The sequence below is a fragment of the Thamnophis sirtalis genome, unplaced genomic scaffold (assembly GCF_051295495.1).
Source record: "Thamnophis sirtalis isolate CommonGarterSnake01/CBP01778 unplaced genomic scaffold, rThaSir2_p1.2 scaffold_8, whole genome shotgun sequence".
In the NCBI taxonomy this organism is placed as follows: domain Eukaryota; kingdom Metazoa; phylum Chordata; class Lepidosauria; order Squamata; family Natricidae; genus Thamnophis; species Thamnophis sirtalis.
In genome coordinates this window covers 12277740-12299766 of record NW_028261388.1, presented here as the reverse complement: position 1 = coordinate 12299766, position 22027 = coordinate 12277740, and the positions used below count along the sequence as shown (strand labels likewise).

Sequence of the window (22027 nt, the reverse complement as noted above, 5' to 3'; positions counted from 1 at the left end):
AGGGAGGACTCTGATTGCCACCTGTGGCATGCGTGCCATAGGTTGACCACGGACCTAGGGAAAGAAAAAACTGTTCTGCTTTTCAATTCAAATGTCAAAAAAGAAAATGTGTTGAACCATACGAATGCCTCATGTTGGGCTTGACACTTATATATACACTAGTGCCTATGACTCCCACCTAGCAGAGGGAAACTCTGATTTTGTTTATTTATGTGTTATGTGTCATTTATATCAGTCTTCCCCAATCGGGGAAAGGCTATTTTAGATATAATGCAATCATTTAAATACAGGTAGCCCTTGATTTATAACCATAACTGAGCCCTGCATTTCCAGTGCTGGAGCAAGCCAGTTGTTAAGTGAGCTTTGCCCCATCTGGTGACTTTTCTTGGCAGTCATTAAGTGAATCACTGCAGTTGTTACATTAGTAACATGGTTGTTAAGTGAATCACTTTTCTGGGTGCTTTGATTTTGCTTATCAGAAGGTTAGAATAGAATAGAATAGAATAGAATAGAATAGAATAACAGAGCTGGAAGGGACTTTGGAGGTCTTCTAGTCCAACCCTCTACTTAGACAGGAAAACCTATACCACTTCAGACAAATGGCTGTCCAATCTCTTCTTAAAAACTTTCAGTGTTGAGGCATTCACAACTTCTGGAGGCAAGTTGTTCTACTGATTAATTGTTCTCACTGTCAGGAAATTTCTCCTTAGTTCTAAGTTGCTTCTCTCCTTGATTAGTTTCCACCCATTGCTTCTTGTCCTGCCTTCAGGTGCCCTGGAGAATAGCCTGACTCTCACTTCTTTGTGGCAGCCCCTGAGCTATTGGAACACTGCTATCATGTCAAAAGTCCTTCTTTTCCTGCAGCCATTCTTTGTATGTTTCAGCCTCCAGTCCCCTTAAACGATCACATCACTTGGGGACACTGTAATCATCACAATTACAGGCCAGTTGCTGAGCAGGCAACTTTTGATCACGTGACCATGGGAATGCTGCAACAGTCTTAAGCAGAGGTGGGTTGTTCCCGGTTTGGTCCAGACTGGGCAAACCAGTAGTGACAACGGCGGGAGGCTCCGCCCACCCAGCCAGACACGTCTGCGCATGTGCAGAAGCGTCGCAGGCGTACACACATGAGCAAACGGTAATTTAAAAAATGGAAACCCACCACTGGTCGTAAGTATGAAAAAAGTCACTTTTTTCAGTACTGTTGTAACTTGGAATGGTCACTAAACAAATGGTTGTAAGTCAAGGACTACCTGTAGTTTATAAAATAAAATGTTTTCTTATTAAAAAAAAATAAAGTTAAAGTTACAGTCGTATTGTCGTCATGGTTATATACATTTTTTGTTTTAAAACTGCTGTACTAACCGAAGCCCAAGGCATCTGGAAAGTACCTACCTCCGGAAGATTGTTCTATATGCAATGTGAGAGACCAAATAAAATGTTAACATTAATAATAAATATATGTCCAAGCACCCTTCAGCCAATAACAATCATCTAGGATTTAAGGCATGCTTTATTACAAACATTTTAGTAACACAAATAAGTAAATTACAAAATATTTCTAAAATATTTCCGTCGATGAGAGTTGCACAGTCTTAAAACATTCAGTTACAAGAATAAACAACACCATGAAATAAGGAGAGGTCTTCACCACTAAGAATTCTCATTAAAACATACAACAAACCAGCATGTTTTGTTTTAAATCCAAGGTTACAGGTGTGAGTGAAGGCAAGGAAATGCTGCACCTCCTCTTCCTGGAACTGAAGCAGCCGCAGAAAGGGAAGACAGTGCTTTCCTTTAGAAACCAAACTCTTTCTCCCTGCTGCTCCTTCTCGGGCATCTTCACAAATAGAAAAGCTTGTTTGCCAGTTCCAGGCTTGGCTCTCGGTGGATGCTCTGGCTGACCAAAAACGTCAGCTTGTTGGCATATTGACAAGGTGCTGGTACTCTGATTAACCCCTAGGAAGCAAGGGAAGAAAAAAAAAAAGAATGGGGATGCCACTAGCTTGTACTGCCACCTGTGGCCAAAAGCAGTAAGATGTTTCTGGAATATCTTCTATATATCGTATTTTTTGGAGTATAAGACCTTATTCCCTCAAAAAATGGTTAAAATCTGGGTGCATCTTATACACTGAATAAAGCATTTTTGGCCTACTGAAACCCTGCCCCCTTTGCAAAAATGGGTGTTCCTCAAAGCGATGCCTTGTGGGACCAGCTGCTTAGCTGGCTGATGGATGAATGGTGGTGCTACCACATCTGAATGGCTGTCAAGGGAAATGGCAGAATCAGGAAGGGCACAGAGGTCGTCTCTGTCTCACTCCAGAAACTTTGGGCTACAACTTTCGGCATTCTCAGTGAGCAAACTTTGTTGGCTGGGTGACTAGGAGTTGAAATCTACCACATCTGGAAGATGTCATCTAGAAGAGATCATTTCCTTCCTAACTTCATCAGGAGACAGGAAGGACTGCTGACGGAAGTGCTACTTACAGGCCAATTGTAGTAGAGGTGACACATCTTGAAAGTGAGCCGCTGCATATGGTCCGGCTTTAACTTGTTGTCATCATAAACCACATTATAGTATGTGGGATTGACAGTCCCTTGGCGTGCAAGTTGGCTAATCAAGAAAAAATCATACCTGTTGGACAAAGGTACAATTAGTCCTGGGGAAAATGTCGTGGGGGCATGAACTGATTAACAGCGATAATATAGGCAACGATTCATGGACAGAAGGGTTTCTTATGATTTCTATCCTGCCTTCCTAATCATTAAATTAACTGATGTTAATTGGAGATCAACTGCAACTAAAGTAAAAACACAAGAAATGTTTTGAAAACTTAAAAATTAATTTGTTAAGTCGTTTATATGTATAACTCAGTGTAAAGGAACTTGGATTGAAAATTTTCAGCAATGGGTTCTCTGCCCGGTTGCCAGGTGGGCGTAGCCATGGTGGGCATGGCCTAGTCTGCCTCCTGCACCATGGCGGGGGGGGGGGGCTTTTTTGCCTTCCCCAGGCTCCGGAGGCTTTCCTTAAGTCTCTGGGAGGGCTCCAGAGGCCCCCTGGAGGCTGGAAACGGGCACGTTTCCAGCCTTCCAGAACTTCTGGGAGGCCCAGTTTTCCCCCTCCCCGAGCCTGCGTGTGGGCCCTGCACTTACCTTGCATCCAAAACGGGCTGCATCGAGACTCCTGGGAGGAGGATGGGCAGGGCAGGCGGGGCCAGTCAGGGGTTGGATTTGAGGTTCTCACGAACCCGGCCAAACCCATAGCAGCCCACCCTTGGATACAAGGTAAAGGCAAAGGTGTTCCTGTCCAGTCATGTCTGACTCTCGGGCGCATTCCTCATCTCCATTACTTGGCCGAGGGAGTTGGCATTGTCCAAAGACAATTTCCATGGTCAGGTGACCAGCATGGCTATACAATATATGGAGATTCTCAGTCGTCCAGGTCATGGTCAAAACCCAGAAAGTCTTGAAAAAGCACCTTTGAGATTATTAATCTACTTGCATGCTTTTGAACTGCTAGGGGGCAGGAGCTGGAACAAGCACTCACACCGTTGCAAGACGCTTGGGTCTCAAACCCTGGCTGTCAGCCTGCCAGCTTTCCAGTTGAAGCATCTTTAACCATTGAGCCACTGCATCCCATTATATCAGGATAAGCAAATATTAACTTAGGAGGATTGATTGTATGTTCTTGATGTATACAAAGAAGTGCTTCACACACCTATGTTCTTTCTTTAAAACCTTCCAACATCTCAAAATAACCAACTATAGCATCATATCAGCAACCACGCTCCTATATGTATGTATGTATGTATGTATGTATGTATGTATGTACGTACGTACGTACGTACGTACGTACGTACGTACGTACGTACGTACATACATACAAACATATTTGTATGTTGTGGCCCAGCAGGAGCCGTTGGAGCTGCCAATGGACTCCGATAGCGAGGGACCCTATGAGTCGGCTCTGGAAGATGTGGAGGACCCTGGACAGGGTTCAGACTCCGAGCAGGGACCAGAGAGGCTGGTTGGCCACCAGGAGGTACCTGAGGCATGGAGCAGCGGTGAAAGCCAAAGGGAGTTTGTCCCTGACATCAGGCCCTGGAGCAGTGGTAAAGACGTCAGACCCTGGAGCAGTGGGGAGGAGCTAAGGGAGTTAGTCCCAGACGCCAGGCAAAGACGGGCAGATAAGCGCCGGCAGCAACTACGGAGATATAGAAGATAATTGGAGCCAGGTGGTTGTGATTAGGCTCCTCCCAAGAGAGTATATAAGAAGAGACTTTGGGAGGAGGCTTTTTGCAGGACACAACCGTTGTACTCAAGCTGGAGAAGCTCTTGTGTGTATTTCTTATCTGTGGAAGCCTGGGTTACTGCCAAAGTCTTGTCCGTGTGTTAATTACTGTGAATAAATTGGCTAGCAGTAATCTTGTGTGGGTGTGACTCACCGTACAGAGGGGGGTCAGAATATATATATACACAAATACAATATACATATGTATGTATGTATGTATGTATGTATGTATGTATGTATGCATGTATATGTATATGTATGTATGTGTGTATATATATATATGTATATATAGCTGATGAGAGCTAAATAGCTTGAAATAGATCTATACTACTCCCTTTATTTATTTATCAGCACAAATAAAAAAAACCAACACAAATATAACAAAGGCAACAGTAAAAATATTGGGTTTTATATATATATCTTCTCCAACTATAAAGGTTTCTTTATCATTGTGATATACAGATCTAAGAAGGTATATTTAATAACAATGTATACTTGCCAGGTTGGTTGGGTGGCTTCTGTATCAATAACTGTTCCAACAGGAGGATTCCTCAGGCCCCCATGAGACTCAACGAAGAAGCGAGAGAGGCATTTCTTTTTCACAATGATCAATGTCATCTTGGGTCTTCCAGTATTAAAAGTAAAAAAGAAAAGAAATACAATGAAAAAGCAATGCATTTCTTGATTAATCACTGATCAATTAAAGGTTTTTTTTTGTCTTTTAACAACCCCATAATCCCTTGCAGGGTGCAGTCTAGGCAACTGAATGGAGCGGAGTGTTTACTGGCTGGATGCCCTTCCTGTCGCCAATGCGGAGTTTTGTTCAGCAGATGCATTCTCATTGTGCCCAAAGCGAGAAATATTTGCTGCTACCTAGGATCAAACTCACAGCCTCCTGGTTGTGAAATGAGAGTTCCACCATTAGGCCACTGCACCACTCTGTGAAATGGAAGATGCTGCAGATAAAATCTGGCTCCCAGCAATTGTTATTATTTCATAGTATATTATTCAGGGATGATGGTTTTCATATATAAAGTTTTCATATTCCCAGAGAAGAAACAAATGTGAACTTAAGGCCCAATCCCCTGCCTATAAGTATTGAACAGAAATGCCAGTACCCAAATTTTCCTCCTCTCTCTCCATGAATCCCTCTATTTGCAAAAAGAAACTTGTAAAATCAAGATAGTACAAATACAGTACTGACCAGGTGTAATCTAACAAAGATGGAAGGCAGAATCCATTCGGAACACGGAAGGAGAATTTGCAGGTGCTCCTGAATCAAGGAGCACCCTGAAATTCCTCCAATTCTTTTATCTTTGGAGAGTGGGCCGTTTGCACAGGTATGGAACAGCATGGGGAAAATTGACTATCTGGCATATTCTGTTGCTAACCTGGTGTAAGATAAGCAATATTTACCGGCACCCCCCACTGCTTTCATCAAGGACACTCAGTAACTGTGGGACTTCATAATCCATCACCATCTTCAACTGCCCATCTCCTACACCATCCCGATATATGATTATGCGTGCTGGTGGGTGTCCATTACATTTCTGCCAATTGTTTATAGCACCTGTAGAATTGCAAGGAGGAGAAATAAAAATAGACTGGATTCAGGTAAGGGATGGAGGGAAGGAAACCAGCTGCAAGGTAGACTTTATTATTACAGGGGAGTTAACTTCAGGGGCAGCTTCTAGATAAATGAACACAGTACAAAAGGTTTTGCACCTGTCCACATTTAAAAAAAAAAAACTTGCCACTTGCTTGAAGAAGGCATATTACTATGCGGAGTATAGCTGGGGGCAATATTAAATTATTTCTCTTGCTACATTTAGAATAGAATAACAGAGTTGGAAGGCACTTTGTAGGTCTTCTAGTCCAACCCCCTGCTTAGGCAGGAAACTCTACACCACTTCAGACAAATGGTTATCCAACATCATCTTAAAAACTTTCAGTGTTGGAGCATTCACAACTTCTGGAGGCAAGTTGTTCTACTGATTAATTGTTCTAATTGTCAGGAAATTTCTCCTTAGTTCTAAGCTGCTTCTCTCCTTGATTAGTTTTCACCCATTGCTTCTTGTCCTGTCTTCAAGTGCTTTGGAGAATAGATTGATTCCCTCTTCTTTGTGACAACCCCTGAGATATTGGAGTTCTGCTATAATGTCACCCCTGGTCCTTCTTTTCATTAAACTAGACATACCCAGTTCCTGCAACCGTTCTTCATATGTTTTAGCATCCAGTCCCCTAATCTTCTTTGTTGCTCTTCTCTGCACTCTTTCTAGAGCCTCCACATCTTTTTTACATCGTGGCGACCAAAACTGGATGCAGTATGTCAAGTATGGCCTTAACCAAAACATTGTATCTTGTATCATCTTTACTGAAAAAGGATCTAGTATTGCCCCCCTCCCCCCACTAGCCAGTTGATATACAGACAGTCCTCAACTTAGAACTACAAATTAAGATCAGAATTTCGGGTGCTAAGGAAAGTGGTTGTTAAGTGAGCCGTGCCCAATTTTACGGCCTTTTTGCCATCTTGGTTAAATGAACATGGTGCAGTTGTTAAGTGACTCACATATTAAGCGAATCTAGTTCCCTCTCCATTGACCTTGTTTGTTGGAAGCTGGCTGGAAAAGTCGCAAATGGCAATGAGATGAGCCAATACATGCCAGTTGCCAAGCGTCCGAATTTTGATCGTGTGAAGTGTTTGCAATGGGGGCAAGTTGTATGTCCCTTTTTTCTCCCTTTTTTGAACAGTTACTTAACAAATAGTTGTAAGTTGAAGATGAACTCTATGTGCAAAGGATATTTCACACCCTTTATACGCTACTCTTTTACCTTCCATGCAGGTCCTTAAACAATCTGCCATACTGGTTCCTGCACACTGCAAAATGCAACGCGAATACCACCTGCACACAAGAGAATGTCAATTAGTTACAAAGCTCTCAGCATAGTTAAAAGAATAACGCAGGCCCAGGAATGGGGAACTTCTCTTCCAGATGTTACTGAACTTAGCAACAGAAATTTTGGTTGTAAACTGTGGCCAGTAAGTTGAGGACTACCAATATATCCTATTGTTAAAAAAAAACAGTTACAAATGTGGGGGCTGGTGCAGGTAATGACACATATTAAATAGGCAGGAGATCCTAAGAGTAACGGACGATGATGTGAAAAGGATGAGCTTGCATTACCTCAGCATGGAGCTGCCATTGCAACTCCTGAAACTTGCTGGAAATAAAGAATCTTACTTAGTTATTGAGGAATTCAGGCTAGCCACAAATCCAACGACTGAATTTCCTTTGGTTAGGGTGTCTTTGTTGACATCAATGCCGACGACCATGAGGGACTTCAACTGTCAAATAAATAAAACGACTGAATTAGAGGATAAAACAAAACCTGATGTTTCTTTAACACAATCGATGTCCCAGGTCTAGTCATGAGGCAAGGCCTCTGGATTACGGGTAGCCTTCCATTTCCAATGGGTTAACTTAGAGGCTGCTCAGAGTGTTCCGACCGAGGCTTCCCGACAGCAGGAAACAAATTCCTTGTCCCGGCAAAAAACCCTTTTATTAATTTACAGTAAATTCTGCTCATTCACAGCCGGCAAAGTCTCTCAAAGGAGGATTTACAGTCACAAACCTTATCTGGCTTGGAGAGCTGACAGGCTGATATCTGCAGAACTTGGCAAGAGTCTCGGAGAGTCACTAACCAATTAAGCGAACTAATTGCCTCCTGCAAACTCCACTCCCCTTTTGCTCCTCTTTTATTTCCTCTGGGAGAGGCTATTCATCGTCCACCTGTGGCCTTACTCCCAAGTCGACCCCTGTTCTTTAGCTGTTCCCTTTGTCTGGCAACACTGTGCAAGAACACACTGGGAACAGGTTCCAGCTGTTTGGCTGCCTCACTGATATCAGACTCCGAAGGCAGCTGATAACTGGCATACGGCCCTGGCCCCCTCTCTGTCTCCGATGCAGAGCCCTCATCAGAGCCTTCCCCAGACTCCAGGACTGGCCCATGTTCCTCCCCAACCTCACTGTCTGAATCTGCTGCCAGCTGCACTGGCCACTGGCAGGCCACAGCACAGAGTTACGACCGATCTGAAAAAGGGGACTTACAACCTGGATTCACAGTTCTGATGTCTGGGCACCTCCTGTGGTCATGTGACTGAACTTTGGGCACTCAGCAGCAAGGCCACCTTTACCGGCATTTGCCATGTCCTGTGGTCATGTGACTGCATTTTATGATGGACCCATGGGTGGGAAACCATTGGTTTGCTTAATAGGCAGGCTCCGTTACAGTTGTATATTGAGGACTAGCTTATACAGTTTGGATAGGGAATTCAATGTGGAATCTTTATGTGGCATGGAAGAACTTGTAGGGAAGCGGCAAGCAACAGTAGCACCTTGCCTTAATTTTCCTCCTTCAGTAGTCTGATAAGGGAAATTATCCATAAACTTCTATAGATGAGAATTTACAAAATGAAATGAATTATAGGATGGATAGTAGCGCTTAATTAAGTACGCTGGATTAATATTTGGTCAAATTTCTGCAAAAAGGCATATTCAAAGTGTAGAATATATTTCTGAAAATGGCATATCTAGGGTATAGTTTTGGATGTAGGGTATAGTTTTGCTTTAAAAAGATCATGAGAAAATTGCATTTTAAAAGTCCCATCAAGGACACTTACTGTACATAAAAAAGAACAGTGGAGAAAAGTATATAAAAAACTAAAGTATATTAAAATAGTAAGTGTTACTAAAATTATTTACATTACAGATTAAAGCACTGGAAAGGCCATCCAGTGTATAAAACTATAGATTTTAAATTAGTGTGAAGTCATAAAAATACAAAATTTAAGCTGAGGCTTTAAAAAGAGTCTTTTAAAGACAGTAATCTCTTTAAAAACTTGCATGATAGAATTAGAAGATTCTCCTAATAAATGAGATAACGAAATATAAGCTGCAGATATAGGTATTCCTCGACTTATGACCACAATTGAGCCCAAAATTTCTGTTGCTATGCGAGATAGGTGTAAAGTGAATCACTGCAGCTTTTAAGTTAGTAACACGGTTAAGTGAAATCCGGCTTCCCCATTGACTTTCTTTGTCAGAAGTTTGCAAAAGATGATCACATGATCCTGGGACACTGCAGCCATCATAAACATATATTTCAGTTGCCAAGTGTCCGAATTTCGATCATGTCCGAACTTCGATCATGTGACCATGGGGATGCTGCAGGGGTTGTAAATGTGAAAAAGGGTCATAAGTCACTTTTTTTTAGTACCGTTGTAACTTTGAACAGTCATTAAAGGAACTGTTGTAAGTCAAGGACTACCTGCATTGTCATTCCATTTCTTACCCTGTTTCCCTGAAAACAAGACCTCTCCAGATATTAAGCCCAATCGGGCTTTTGAGCGCATGCGCTAAAATAAGCCCTCCCCTGAAAATAAGCCCTCCCTGAAAAAATTGCAACACAGCAGCAGCCATGAGGTGACCATGCTCGCTGCCTCCTGCACCTCAAAAATAATAAAACCTCTCCGAAAATAAGGCCAAGTGCTTATTTCGGGAATCAAAAGAAAATGAGACCCTGTCTTATTTTTGGGGAAACACGGTAGATGTACAATCAATATCACACTTCCACTTCTTGGCATTTCCTGCTTGAAAGGAATAGTCAAGACATTTTCAAGAGAACAAATGCCTGACATGCTGTGTAGAATTCTTAGGACAGATTGGATGATTACAAAATAGTTTTACATGGGAAGAGATAGATGGACAGACACACTCTCTTATTTTCAGCAGCATGTGTTAGACTAGGAAGGATTTAGTTCCTGCTGTTAGATACACCAAAATCACAAACCATGGCTTGATTGTAAATCATTTCAGGACTAACCAAAAATGTTAATCTTACTTCTGTCCAGGCATGGGCTGGTACAGGCTCGCCTGGATTCAGGAGAACCTGTAGCTAACGTTATGGCTGGTTTGGATAACCTCCAAATCCCACCCTTGGCTCGCCCCACCCACCCACCCACCCCCTCCCAGGAGTCTCCACATGGCCCATTTTGGATGTGTTGTAAGTGCAGGCCCTGTGCGGAGGCTTGGAGAGGGGGTTGAAATTGGCCTCCCAGAAGGCCTACAGAGCCTGGGGAGGCAGTTTTCACCCTCCCAGAGGCTCAAGGAAAGCCTCCAGAGCCTGGGGAAGATGAAAACGCTCCCCCACAGTGCAGTGGTGGGATTCAAATAATTTAACAATGGGTTCTCTGCCCAGCTGGGTAGGCGGGGCTCAGCGGTCATGTGACTGGGTGGGCGTGGCCAACTCAAGGTCACTCATGTCAATGGGTGCTTCGCCTTAGCTGTTGCAATGTAATCAGGGTTAACCGGAGAGGCAGTTTCTGTAAGCAGAGCAATAAAGATTAGACTAGAAACAACACCAGAATGTTTCCCTCCTACCTTCCTTACAGGATTAGCCCTGTAAAGTGGGGAAAAAACAAAATGAGATTCCTTCCAACAACTGGTTCTCCCAACTGCTTAGAAAGTTAACAACCGGTTCTTCTGAATAGGTGCACACTGGCTGAATCCCACCTCTACCACAGTGGTGCAGGAGGCCAACTAGGCCATGCCCACTCAGTAACTGGGCAGAGAACCCGTTGCTGAAATTTTTGAAGCCCATCTTTGCTTTTCTCCATGACATGGTCAATATCTAGCTTACAGTATATAGAAAGTATTACTTACTGGTATCTCAACTGCCCAGAGTTCCCCTCCAAGCTTACAGATGATCTGCATAGCAATTTTTGTAGCCACACTCATCATCATTCCTTGTTTAGACAATGTACGGACAAGCACACACTGGCTAGGGATAGGCTGGTGAAGACTCAGGAACTTCTTCACAGAATCGTAACAGTCCTTCTTGTTGGAAGACAGTACACATAATACCTAGAAACAGAAACAAGATAAGCAGAACCATTCAAGGAGGGAAGACTTATCCCTTATCCCTTTGTGTGGATACCTGTTCCCTACAATGCTGTCTTTTCATCCATCATGGCTTCATAAGCTATGATTCAGATTCCCTTGTCACAGCTGAGCTTGTGGATTGTCAACCTCAGGAATCTTTCAAGACATGATTCATCTGAGGAAGCTCATCAACCACAAGCATCTCCTGATCCTTTGGAGCAGTCAGATGATGAGGCGTGACCCCACGTCCAAGTCCCAGGTCTCGACATATGGCGTGGCACGCATAGCATCGTCATTCAATAAGGCTCCTCACCGTGCAAACGGTGAGACCTGATTCATTGCAACCAACTGCCTGTGAGAGATGTACGTAGCTGCTCTGGGTTCAGCCTTTGTTGGAAACAGCAGCTCAGTGTTCCAGCTTGTGGCTATTGTTCCTGCATCTTGTTTGTGACTGTTTCTAAGAGATCTGAGACAGATTGCTTTTAAAACTTTCAAATCACTCTACCATTCCAAATAGAAGTGATTCACTTATAAACTCTCCCAACTCTGATTCTATTCCTTTGGACTTATTTCCAGAATATTCTGGAAATAAAAGAAGCTTCCATATCAGGATACAGGAACAGCTGTTGACATACCAAATTTAATCATAACCATGCAAAAATCTATGTTTCTACTTTGGCCAATTGTATTGCTTCTTCTCTTTGAACTATGGTGCTGGAGAAGACTCTTGTCACTGTGGGTCCCTTGGACTGCAAGACGATCAAACCAGTCAGTCCTAGAGATCCACCCTGACTGCTCCATAAAAGGCCAGATCCTGAAGAGGAAACTCAAATATTTTGGCCACCTAATGAGAAGGAAGGACTCACGGGAGAAGAGCCTAATGTTGGGAAAACTTGAGGGCAAAAGAAGGGGATGACAGAGAATAAGGTGGCTGGATGGTGTCACTGAAGCAGTCAGTGTGAGCTTAAATGGACTCCAGAGGATGGTAGAGAAAGGAAGGCCTGGAGGAACATTGTCCACAGGGTCGCGATGGGTCAGACACAACTTCGCAACTAAGAAAAAAATGGCTTCTCCTGGAAAAACCATCCTTCAGGAATTTCCTTCTAGTGATCTGCTTAATCAGCAGTTATCTTTTTCTCCACTGAATACACTTCAAAAGCAATTTTTATCAATTCAGCATGCATACCAGCTGTAGCTCAGGATTCACGTGCTGTTGTAGGACTTTCACAAATGACATAGGACCCTCTTTTATTGGCACACTGCAGACCAAAATGAGAACATATTAGAAAACATTACCCTTCTGACATCTTCTGACACAGGGCAAAGCATGCTTTTCAATACACTATCTGCTTCTCAAAGATATGATGCCAAATGTAGATTGAAGTTCATCACCATCCTATTCATATAGTCAACCTTTTTGCAGGTTATTAGTGACCTATATTTACTTTCTTGTGAGGGAAACCTGATCCATAGCAACGTTTCTCAATCTTGGCAACTCTAAGACATGTGCACTTTAACTCCCAGAATTCCTCAGTGAGCATACTGGCTAGAGAATTCTGGGAGTTGAGTCCACATCTTAAGAGTTGCCAAAGTTGAGAAACAGTGGTCTATAGTGACGTAATTTATAGAAACAGATATTATGCATGGGATCAACTAAACGGTCATAAATTAAAATACTTTCTTTGTCCAAGCTTAATTAGGATTTTCCATTAAGCCTGGTTTTTAAAGCAATGTGATCTTCAGATAAGGATAATTTCACATCAACGACTATTTCATGTCTTTTTATTTTCCCAGGCTTTTTAATTGGCTTGTAATTGTATCTGTTTCTAAAAGGCTGCTGCGCTGCTGCCTAGTTTATGTCATGCTTTTATTTATTGATCCAATTTATATGGCTGCCCATCTGAACAAGTAACTCTGAGCAGCAAACAGGATTAATATAATATAAAAACAATTCTAGAGCTTATAAAAATTAAAATACACAGCAGCCAAGAAACAATGTTGTATTTTATTCGATCTCATCTATATGTTTTTAGTCAGAATGTATTTTTGGTGTGTTCTTTTGTGGACCAAACAGAAAGCTTCAGCTGTGAGGCAAAAGGGGAGGGGTTAAAAGGAAAGAGATAGATTACAAGTGAGTAAAACTGTTTGCTCATTTCTTCTTAAAGCTTAATTTACTCTTGAAATAAGATGCTTAAGACCCCGTTAAGTATACAAATGTCAGTCTGAAGCAGGGGTGTCAAACTCAATTTCATTAAGAGCCGCATCAGTTGTGTTTTGACCTTAGGAGGGTGGAGGTGGGCGTGGCCAGGTTGGTGTGACAATCTTGATGTCACTCGTCGAGGCTTCGTTTTTCGACATCCACCTGCAGACCTCTGCCAGCAAAAATGGAGGTTGGCCACCCCGACATCCATTTTCGCTGGCAGAGAGCTGCGAGGACGTAGTGTGCAAAAAAGGAGCGCAGGCAAACCGCGTGCGGCCTCACTGAGCTTCATTTTTGCTGGCAGAGTCATCACAGGCCAATCCTTCACTATTTCAAGGGTGGCCCCACGAGCCAGATCTAAGCTCCCCATGGGCCGGATCTGGCCTGCAGGCCTTGACTTTGACACCTCTGGTCTAAAGCATCTGCCTTTGGTGATCAGTCATGAATTTCACTGATAGACGCAAATTCTAACTGGAGCCAGGACAACTGATCTCCATGTTAACTTCCCTGCCCCAACAAAGAGGAAGTATCAGCAGGAACCTAAGCACAAATGGACTCCCTCAGTTGGTGAAGCTGGTCCAAGATATGATAGTTATGCAAGATGGCCGTTGCGATGCACCAAACAGTGGGGGTTTCAATCACGTAGCTGCAACTGCCATCTTGATTTTTATGAGGGTTCTTTCTGCAGACCCTTCACTCATGTTGTGCCAATGTAGCATGAGGGCTCTTAAGTAATGTGGCTGTGTTGTGGCCTGCGAGCGGCCAGTAGAGCTGGCAGCAGATTCGGACAGTGAGAAGGTTGGGGAGGAACATGGGCCAGTCTTGGAGTCTGGGGAAGGCTCGGATGAGGATTCTGCCTCAGAGGCAGAGAGGGGACCAAGGCCATCTGGTAGTTATTTGCTGCATCCGGAGCCTCCAGAGTCTGACATCAGTGAGGCAGAAGAACAGCAGGAGCCTGTTCCCAGTGTGCGCACACGCAGAGCTGCCAAAAGGCAAAAGCAATTTAAAAAACAGGGTCGACTTGGGAGTAAGGCTTGGAGATGACTGGCCCCTCCCATAAGACATAAAAGAGGAGCGAACAGGACGTGAGCTTTTGCAGGAAGCAATTAGTTCCTCTGGTCCGTTCAAACTTTGAAAAGTTCTGTTTGACTCTGTGCTAAATTTGGCCTTGCTCTGCATTTGGCAATTGGGTCTCTGGTAGCATTCCAAGGAAGATAAGGTGGGTGTTTATCAACATTCCCCTGAAAGGCTGTGGCAAGTCGAGCAGACATCTGTCGGAACCTTCATGGACTGTTTGTGAAGCCTTGCAGACTGTTAATGACCATAATTTATAGCCATATAAATAAAAGAGACTAAGATTGCGATTTATGCTTTCTCGGGAAGCCTAGGTCAGAACCGGCTGATTAAATGTGCTGGATGGGTTCATCCCGCCATCATGGAACAAGAAAGCCAAGCCCCTTTATCCAGTGTACAGCCAAAAGCAAGCAGCCAGCCAGCCAGTCCTGCTCCTCCTAAAATTTACCTAAATGTCTATCTTATTTAGAAACCTAGGTTTAAAATGCCTGATAAGTACATATTAAAAAGGCCAATTAAAACGCTTTGAGGAATGAAGAATTCAACAGAGCTCACATTCTGGGATATTCAATATGAAAATTCATGGGACTTCCTACTCTTCTCAAGCAGTTCAAAAAATTATGGGTCAGATCCCTGTGGTTGTAATTACACAGGACGAGCCATCTCTCCAGACGAGTCTCGCTGATTATCTTCATATTGCGCAAATCCCGGAACCAGTCCCCAGAGTTCACTGGAGAAAACTGCAGGGGGGAAAGGAAGGAACAAAAAAAAGTACAAGGACTTCAGTAACTGAAATGTAGCTCTCCGTAAAAGGGGGAGGTAAAAAAATGCCATTTCAAAGGCTTTGAAAGAAGGACGTTCTGCAAATCACATTGCATGATCTGGTGTCTCCCTTGGATGACTCCTCAGATTCCTCCTCGGAGGTCAGCTCAAGGGTGGACGACAGGGATAACAAGCCTGTGTTACTTACTGACTCATTCTGCATGAGGATTTTCTCTGAGGAGATCACACGTCCAGTCAAGGAAGCCTGGCATCCCATCTGCAACCCCCAATTTTCTAATTCTAAGCGAGCGTCTTTATTTCTGAAAGAAAATGACATTCCTCCAATCAATTGGATCAAGAAGCTTTTGTATATTTTTCAATTATTGCTTAGAATTTAGAATTGCTTAGAATTTATTGCTTTGCCGAGAAGCAAAACCTGACCATTTTCATTGTTAGTGGGACTTTTATCAGAAGAATTCAGCAAGATTTTATTTTAAGACATTTAAGCACTCTATTGGTAATTTAACTCATGGACACTATGTTCCCACCAAAGTGGTACTTATTTATCTACTTGCATTTGTATGCTATCAAACTGCTAGGTTGGCAGGAGCTGGGGTGAGGACGGGAGCTCACCCCGTCACATGGAGCATTGTCTCAAACCTAGGCTACCGGCTTTTCAGCCAACAAGCCCAGTATCTTAACCTCTGAGCCACCCGCTGCCCTCCTTAAGCCCATAGGACATCTAAATGGAGGCAGGTTTCTTTAAGTGATAAGTAACTGTGGCCCAATCCTAGTTTATCTTAGAGAAAATGGCAGCTAGAAGAAATCCCAGTATTTACAGAAATTTAGGAACTGTTCATCATAATGTCCAGCACAGGTCTGGCTTCATTGTCAACCATGGAAGTTCTCAGAGTAACTTTGAGGTAGTCTTTCTTTCAACCCAACCAGCCATTCCGGATGAGCTGTTTAGGTAAAAATAAATAGGAAGGACCAGTGGTGGGTCCCTGGGGATTCGGGCGATCCTCTAGCTAGGATTCATCCTAATTTGGTGAACCCCAAATGCCACCCCTGGCTGGTCACGCCCACCCCTCCCCTCCCAGGAGTCTCCACATGGCCTGTTCATCATGCCAGGTAAATGCAGGGCCCACGCAGAGGATCGGGGAGGGGGAAAACGGGCCTATTGGAGGTTCCGGAAGTTCGGAAACAGGTCTCCAGCATTCCAGCCTCGATGAAAGCCTCCAGAGCCTGATGAGGGCAAAAACCGCCCTCCTCCCCTGTGGTGCAGGAGGTCAACTAGGCCACGCCCACACCCACCCAGCAACGAGGCAGCGAACTCGTTGCTGCAATTTTTGAAGCCCACCCCCGAGAGGGACCCCTTCATAATGTATGCTGAGCTTTAAAATTAAAAGTGGGTATATATCTAATTAATAACATTAAACAAAGAAATAATAAGCATAAGACATTTCTGGAGAGTATTTTTCAGTACTGAAGGAATTCCTCTGAAACTATTCATTTGTGTTTCAGACTAGAGCCCTTGTTTCTGAAAACTGATGATACTTTAACTCCATCTAGTGGTTAACAATGATGAAGCAAATCTGTATATATTGAGTGAACTGAATCTTGAATTCAATGAGACTTAACTTTGCAGGAGACATGAATGATGTTGCTCCATCATAATTGCAATTATTGAGTCCTGATTTTTTAAATCATCGAATCAATTGTCACGTTATGTCAATTCAAGCAGGACAAAATCATAATTCTTTCCTGAAACAAGATATGTTACCTGTTCTTATACTTATTTAAAATACTTTTAAACCATTTTCCCATCTGGATCCCTTCCAGGACCATAAATGGGAAATGAGAGGCTGCAGTAGGCCTTGGAAAGAGAGTCCTACTGTTCTGTAAATCAATAATGGGTCAAAATTATCACTGCCATGGATCATTCAGATAGATATGCACATTGCAATCAGAATGGAGACACCTTGTTTGATATCTTGATGCCTCCTCTTAAATATCCAATTACTTTAATGCAGGGATATCAAACTTGATTTCATTGAGGGTTGCATCAGGGTTGTGTTTGATCCTGGGGGGCAGATGAGTGTGGCCAAGGTGGGCACGGCCAGCTCGACATCACTTGAGTCAGGGGCGCCTGTGGTGGCCCAAGTGCTCTGCCAGCGGAAACGGAACTGGGGAGTGCCACATTTTCACTAGCAGAAGCACCATGGGCCAGTCCTTCGCTGTTTCCAGGGTGGCTCAGCAGGTGAGATCTAAGCACCCCTCAGGCTGGATTTCAGCCCTTGAGCCTTGAGACTGACACCCCTGACTTAATATAATGAGCAAAAGACAAAATATGGAATATGGAATATATAAACTTGGGAATTCATGGAGCCTGCTCATAATGGTCAGACGTTGTGACACCAACCGATCTTGATAGAACAATACCTCTGAATGTTGTCAGCAAGTCTAGACAGCCGTTGATGTCTCTGCTGTGGGGGCAAGTGAGTGTGTTGAGCGAGATCTCTCATCAAGCGAAAGTCTGAAGTTGCCTGTTTGCTAAGCCCTAAAGTTAAAAACAAAAAGGGGGGCGGGTTATTTTACTAATCTCTAAACCAGTATGCGGCACACAGGATCATAAGAATGGTGAAAACCAAGAACTAGAGATATCATATCATTACAGCCCAAACCCAGAGGCCTTCCCAGTTCAAGCATAGCTTTCACAGACTTTCAATATCTACTTTTGTCACTTCCTAGCCAGAGTATCTATGGAGAATCTCAATCATCCAGGTCTTGGTTGTCCCAGAGGTGTTGTTTTTTTTCAAGAGGCAACTGGATTTTCTGATTTTTCTTTGAAGACGTTTTGCTTCTCATCCAGAAGCTTCTTCCGCTCTGACTCCACTCCCCACCATCCAGTCAGAGCGGAAGAAGCTTCTTGGATGAGAAACGAAACGTCTTCAAAGAAAAACCAGAAAGTCCAGTTGCATTTTGAAAAAAAGCACCTTTGGGATTCCCAGCCAGAGGATGTAAGAGGATAAAGGTGAAGCCAAACTCCTGATGCCGATCCAAAAAAAATGCTTTGCAACAACCTTCCTTCAGTCTGGCTTGGAATTTTATGGGGGGGTTTCCTATACAAGTGTTAACCAGGTCTGGTTTTTAAAATCAGGTGCATGCTGTAACATAATTGAGATCTTCTCCCTTCATCTGAGAGCTCAGACCCAGATGACTCCTCCACAGCATCTTCCCAGTCAAACATGAGTCAGGCTCTTAATTCTAAAGTCACAGCAAGCACTTGTCCCTCTAGCAAAATCCTTCAAAGCCCATTTGAGATCTCTCAGAGAGATGCTAGAACAACAGCTCTCTTGATCAGAGGTCTAATACGGCTTGTAAGTCACCTGCACGGAACTCTCCAAGGTCCTGATCCTGCTGGGGATAAGAAGAATATTTGTTGTTCGGGGTTGAAGTTGATGTTACCTAATTTGGGTAATTAAATGTCTGCAAGAAAATAACCAAGCTTGAAGTGATGATGTTCAATATAATATTCTGTTAAATTGTTTAAGATAAATATTCAGCTTATTATGGAGTAACTGTATTTAAAAACTACTTGCTCCTCCAGTATTCTGATTTGTCATAGTCCAGTGCTTTGCTTAAACAGAAGACATTTGTTATATAATTTTGCCACTACATTCATCATATTAATAGGTCTTCAGCTGCTGGATTTAATTCTTTTCTGAAGAGGTGAAATACTGGATTAGATAGGCCTTGACCTATGACTGTAATTGAGCTTGGAATTATAATAATAGGTCATTGCAATCATTAAGCAGGTCAACACATGACCAGTTCTGGTTTTACAACCTCTTTTGTTAAGCTAATTGATTTTACTTTATGGGGGCTTTTGGCCAGAAACCGGAAAATGCCTGAAACTGGCAAAAAAAAACATCAAAAATCAAGATCACAAGTAAAGTTCTACATTTAGGCAAGAAAAACGAAATGCACAGTTACAGTATATGTAGTACCTTGCTCATAGTAGTAACTGTGAGAGGGATTTTGGAGTCCTACTAGACAACTATTTAAACAGGAGGCAGCAGTGTGCAGCAGCTGCCAAAAAAGCCAACACAGTTTTAGGCTGCATTAACAGAGGGATAGAATCAAGATCACATGAAGTGTTAATACTATTTTATAATGCTTTGGTAAGGCCACACTTGGAATACTGTATTCAGTTTTGGTTGCTACGATGTAAAAAAAGATGTGGAGACTCTAGAAAGAGTGCAGAGAAGAGCAACAAAGAGGATTAGGGGACTGGAGGCTAAAACATATGAAGAACGGTTGCAGGAACTGGGTATGTCTAGTTTAATGAAAAGAAGGACAAGGGGAGACATGATGGCAGTGTTCCAATATCTCAGGGTTTGCCACAAAGAAGAGGGAATCAAGCTATTCTCCAAGGCACCTGAGGGTAGAAGAAGAAGCAACGGGTGGAAACTAACCAAGGAGAGAAGCAACTTACAACTAAGGAGACATTTCCTGACAGAACAATTAATTAGTAGAACAACTTGCCTCTAGAAGTTGTGAACGCTTCAACACTTGAAGTTTTAAAGAAGAGATTGGATAGCCATCTGTCTGAAATGGTGTAGGGTTTCTTGCCTAGGCAGGGGGTTGGACTAGAAGACCTCCAAGATCCCTTCCAACTCTGTTATTCTAATTTCTAAAAAAAATTACATTATTAGGACTCTATAAACTGCTCAGAGAGTGCTGTAAAGCTCTATGAAGTAAAGCTCTATGAGGTCAGAGGTGGTATTCAGCCAGTTCTGACAGGTTCTGCAGTAATGAGTGGAAACTAATCAAGGAGAGAAGCAACTTAGAACTAAGGAGAAATTTCCTGATAGTGAGAACAATTAATCAGTGGAACAACTTGCCTCCAGAAGTTGTGAATGCCCCAACACTGGAAGTTTTTAAGAAAAGAACATTTGTCTGAAGAGGTGTAGGGTTTCCTGCCTAAGCAGGGGCTTGGACTAGAAGACCTCCAAGGTTCCTTCCAACTCTGCTATTCTATTCTATTCTATTCTATGATCGGATGACTGTGAGAATGGCAATCAGCCACAAAGGTGAGCCAGTTGCCAAGCAACCAAAATGTGATCTTGTGCTCTTTTATGATCTGTCTATATTCTTATGAATGAAGGCCAATATACATGTCCCAGGATAATGTTGCAAGATCAAATCTGGGTGTGTCACTGACACAGAATTGGATCTTGTCTATATTCAAATTTTCATTTGACCAGAAACGTCATCTCTTGAAGAGCTGAGGTGGTGCAGTGGTTAGAGTGCAGTACTACAGGCCACTTCAGCTGACTGCTAGTTGCAGTTCAGCGGTTAAAATCTCACCGGTTCAGGGTTGACTCAGCCTTCCATCCTTCCGAGGTGGGTGAAATGAGGACCCAGACTATGGGGGTGATATGCTGACTCTGTAAACCGCTTAGAGAGGGCTGAAAGCCCTATGAAGTGGTATATAAGTCTAACTGCTATTGCTATTGCTATTGCTCTTAATTTTCGAATACTGCAGAATTGGCCAAATAGAATAAAATAGAATTCTTTATTATCCAAGGGTGATTGGAGACACAAGGAATTTGTCTCCAGTGCAGAAGCACAAGCAGTAAGGGATAAATCATGATCATAGTCATTGTTAATAAAAACAAGGTCACAATGCTAACCACTATTTGGATGAGCCCAATTATATTGGTTTACCTGTCATGTAGCAAAGTTCTGGGATGAGATGCACCATACGGGGCTCATCAGAACGGCTGCCTCTACTCTTCAGTTGGCTAACAAGCATTGGTTGATTCAGATCAGACAAGACTACATCATATTGCTGTTCACGGAAATATGAGGTCAGAAGAAAGCAAGTCAGCTCCATTCAAAATCCCTGATGCTATAGTTCACTGTTCATCAAGCTTAGCGAATTTAAAATGTCTGGATTTCAATTCCCAGAATTCGCCAGCCAGGATGCTGACTGGGGAATTCTGGGAGTTGAAGTCCAGTCATTTTCCACTGTTAACAGAACATGTTGTTTTCCTAAACACTTAATATGTTTCCGAGGTATTTAATATATTGAATTAATTTGTTTTCTCCTATATTTTTACAGCTATTTTTCTAGGTTTGTGCAGTACTCAAGATCTGAACGCATAAGGTTGCTTTAAATGTGTAAGAGAACTCACAAATTACCTGCCTACTAGCTTTAAAGAAACTGTCTTTAAATTATCCTAGGATAATCTGATTGGACCATAGCACTTAAATAATTCTAACAAAACAATAATGAATCATTAAAGATTTTTAAAAAGATGCTAGGAATTCTGAATACAATTTGTCCTTGACTTACAACAGTACAAAGTTACAACGGCCCTGAAAAATGTGACGTATGAAAATTTTTCACAGTTATAACCTTTGTAGTGTCCCCATGATCATGTGATCAAAATTCAGACAAGCTTGGCAACTCGATCATATTTGTGATGGTTGCAGTGTCCTGAGAACATGTGATCACCTTTTATGACTTTCTGACAAGCAAAGTCTACGGGGAACCCAGATTCACTTAACAGCTCTGTTACTGGCAATAGCAGTGACTCACTTAACAACTGTGGCAAGAAAAATCGTAAAACTCTCCCAGCAAAAATGAGCTCCCAAGCTTCGTTTCTGGCTGCGACAGCCTCCTGCAACCCTCTGCCAGTGAAAATGGAGCTTGGGAGCACCGCACGCGGCCCTCCCAAACTCCATTTT

At 42.7% G+C, this 22027-nt stretch overlaps 1 protein-coding gene across 1 annotated transcript in view; it reads right to left on the bottom strand.

Annotated features, from left to right (window-relative positions):
• Nucleotides 1-1495: 1495 nt before the first annotated feature.
• The window catches only part of PIWIL4 (piwi like RNA-mediated gene silencing 4), a 32605-nt gene continuing 12073 nt past the window's right edge, over nucleotides 1496-22027 (bottom strand). The window contains exons 7-18 of the mRNA XM_087722031.1: nucleotides 21002-21125; nucleotides 17711-17828; nucleotides 15477-15588; nucleotides 15062-15246; nucleotides 12419-12491; nucleotides 11014-11214; nucleotides 7534-7637; nucleotides 7124-7194; nucleotides 5708-5861; nucleotides 4791-4916; nucleotides 2488-2635; nucleotides 1496-1959 (exon numbers count right to left, since the gene is read on the bottom strand). Of these exons, the coding sequence (XP_087578157.1) occupies nucleotides 1843-1959; nucleotides 2488-2635; nucleotides 4791-4916; nucleotides 5708-5861; nucleotides 7124-7194; nucleotides 7534-7637; nucleotides 11014-11214; nucleotides 12419-12491; nucleotides 15062-15246; nucleotides 15477-15588; nucleotides 17711-17828; nucleotides 21002-21125 (1533 nt within the window). The 3' untranslated portion in view covers nucleotides 1496-1842. The remainder of the gene's footprint in view (nucleotides 1960-2487; nucleotides 2636-4790; nucleotides 4917-5707; nucleotides 5862-7123; nucleotides 7195-7533; nucleotides 7638-11013; nucleotides 11215-12418; nucleotides 12492-15061; nucleotides 15247-15476; nucleotides 15589-17710; nucleotides 17829-21001; nucleotides 21126-22027) is intronic.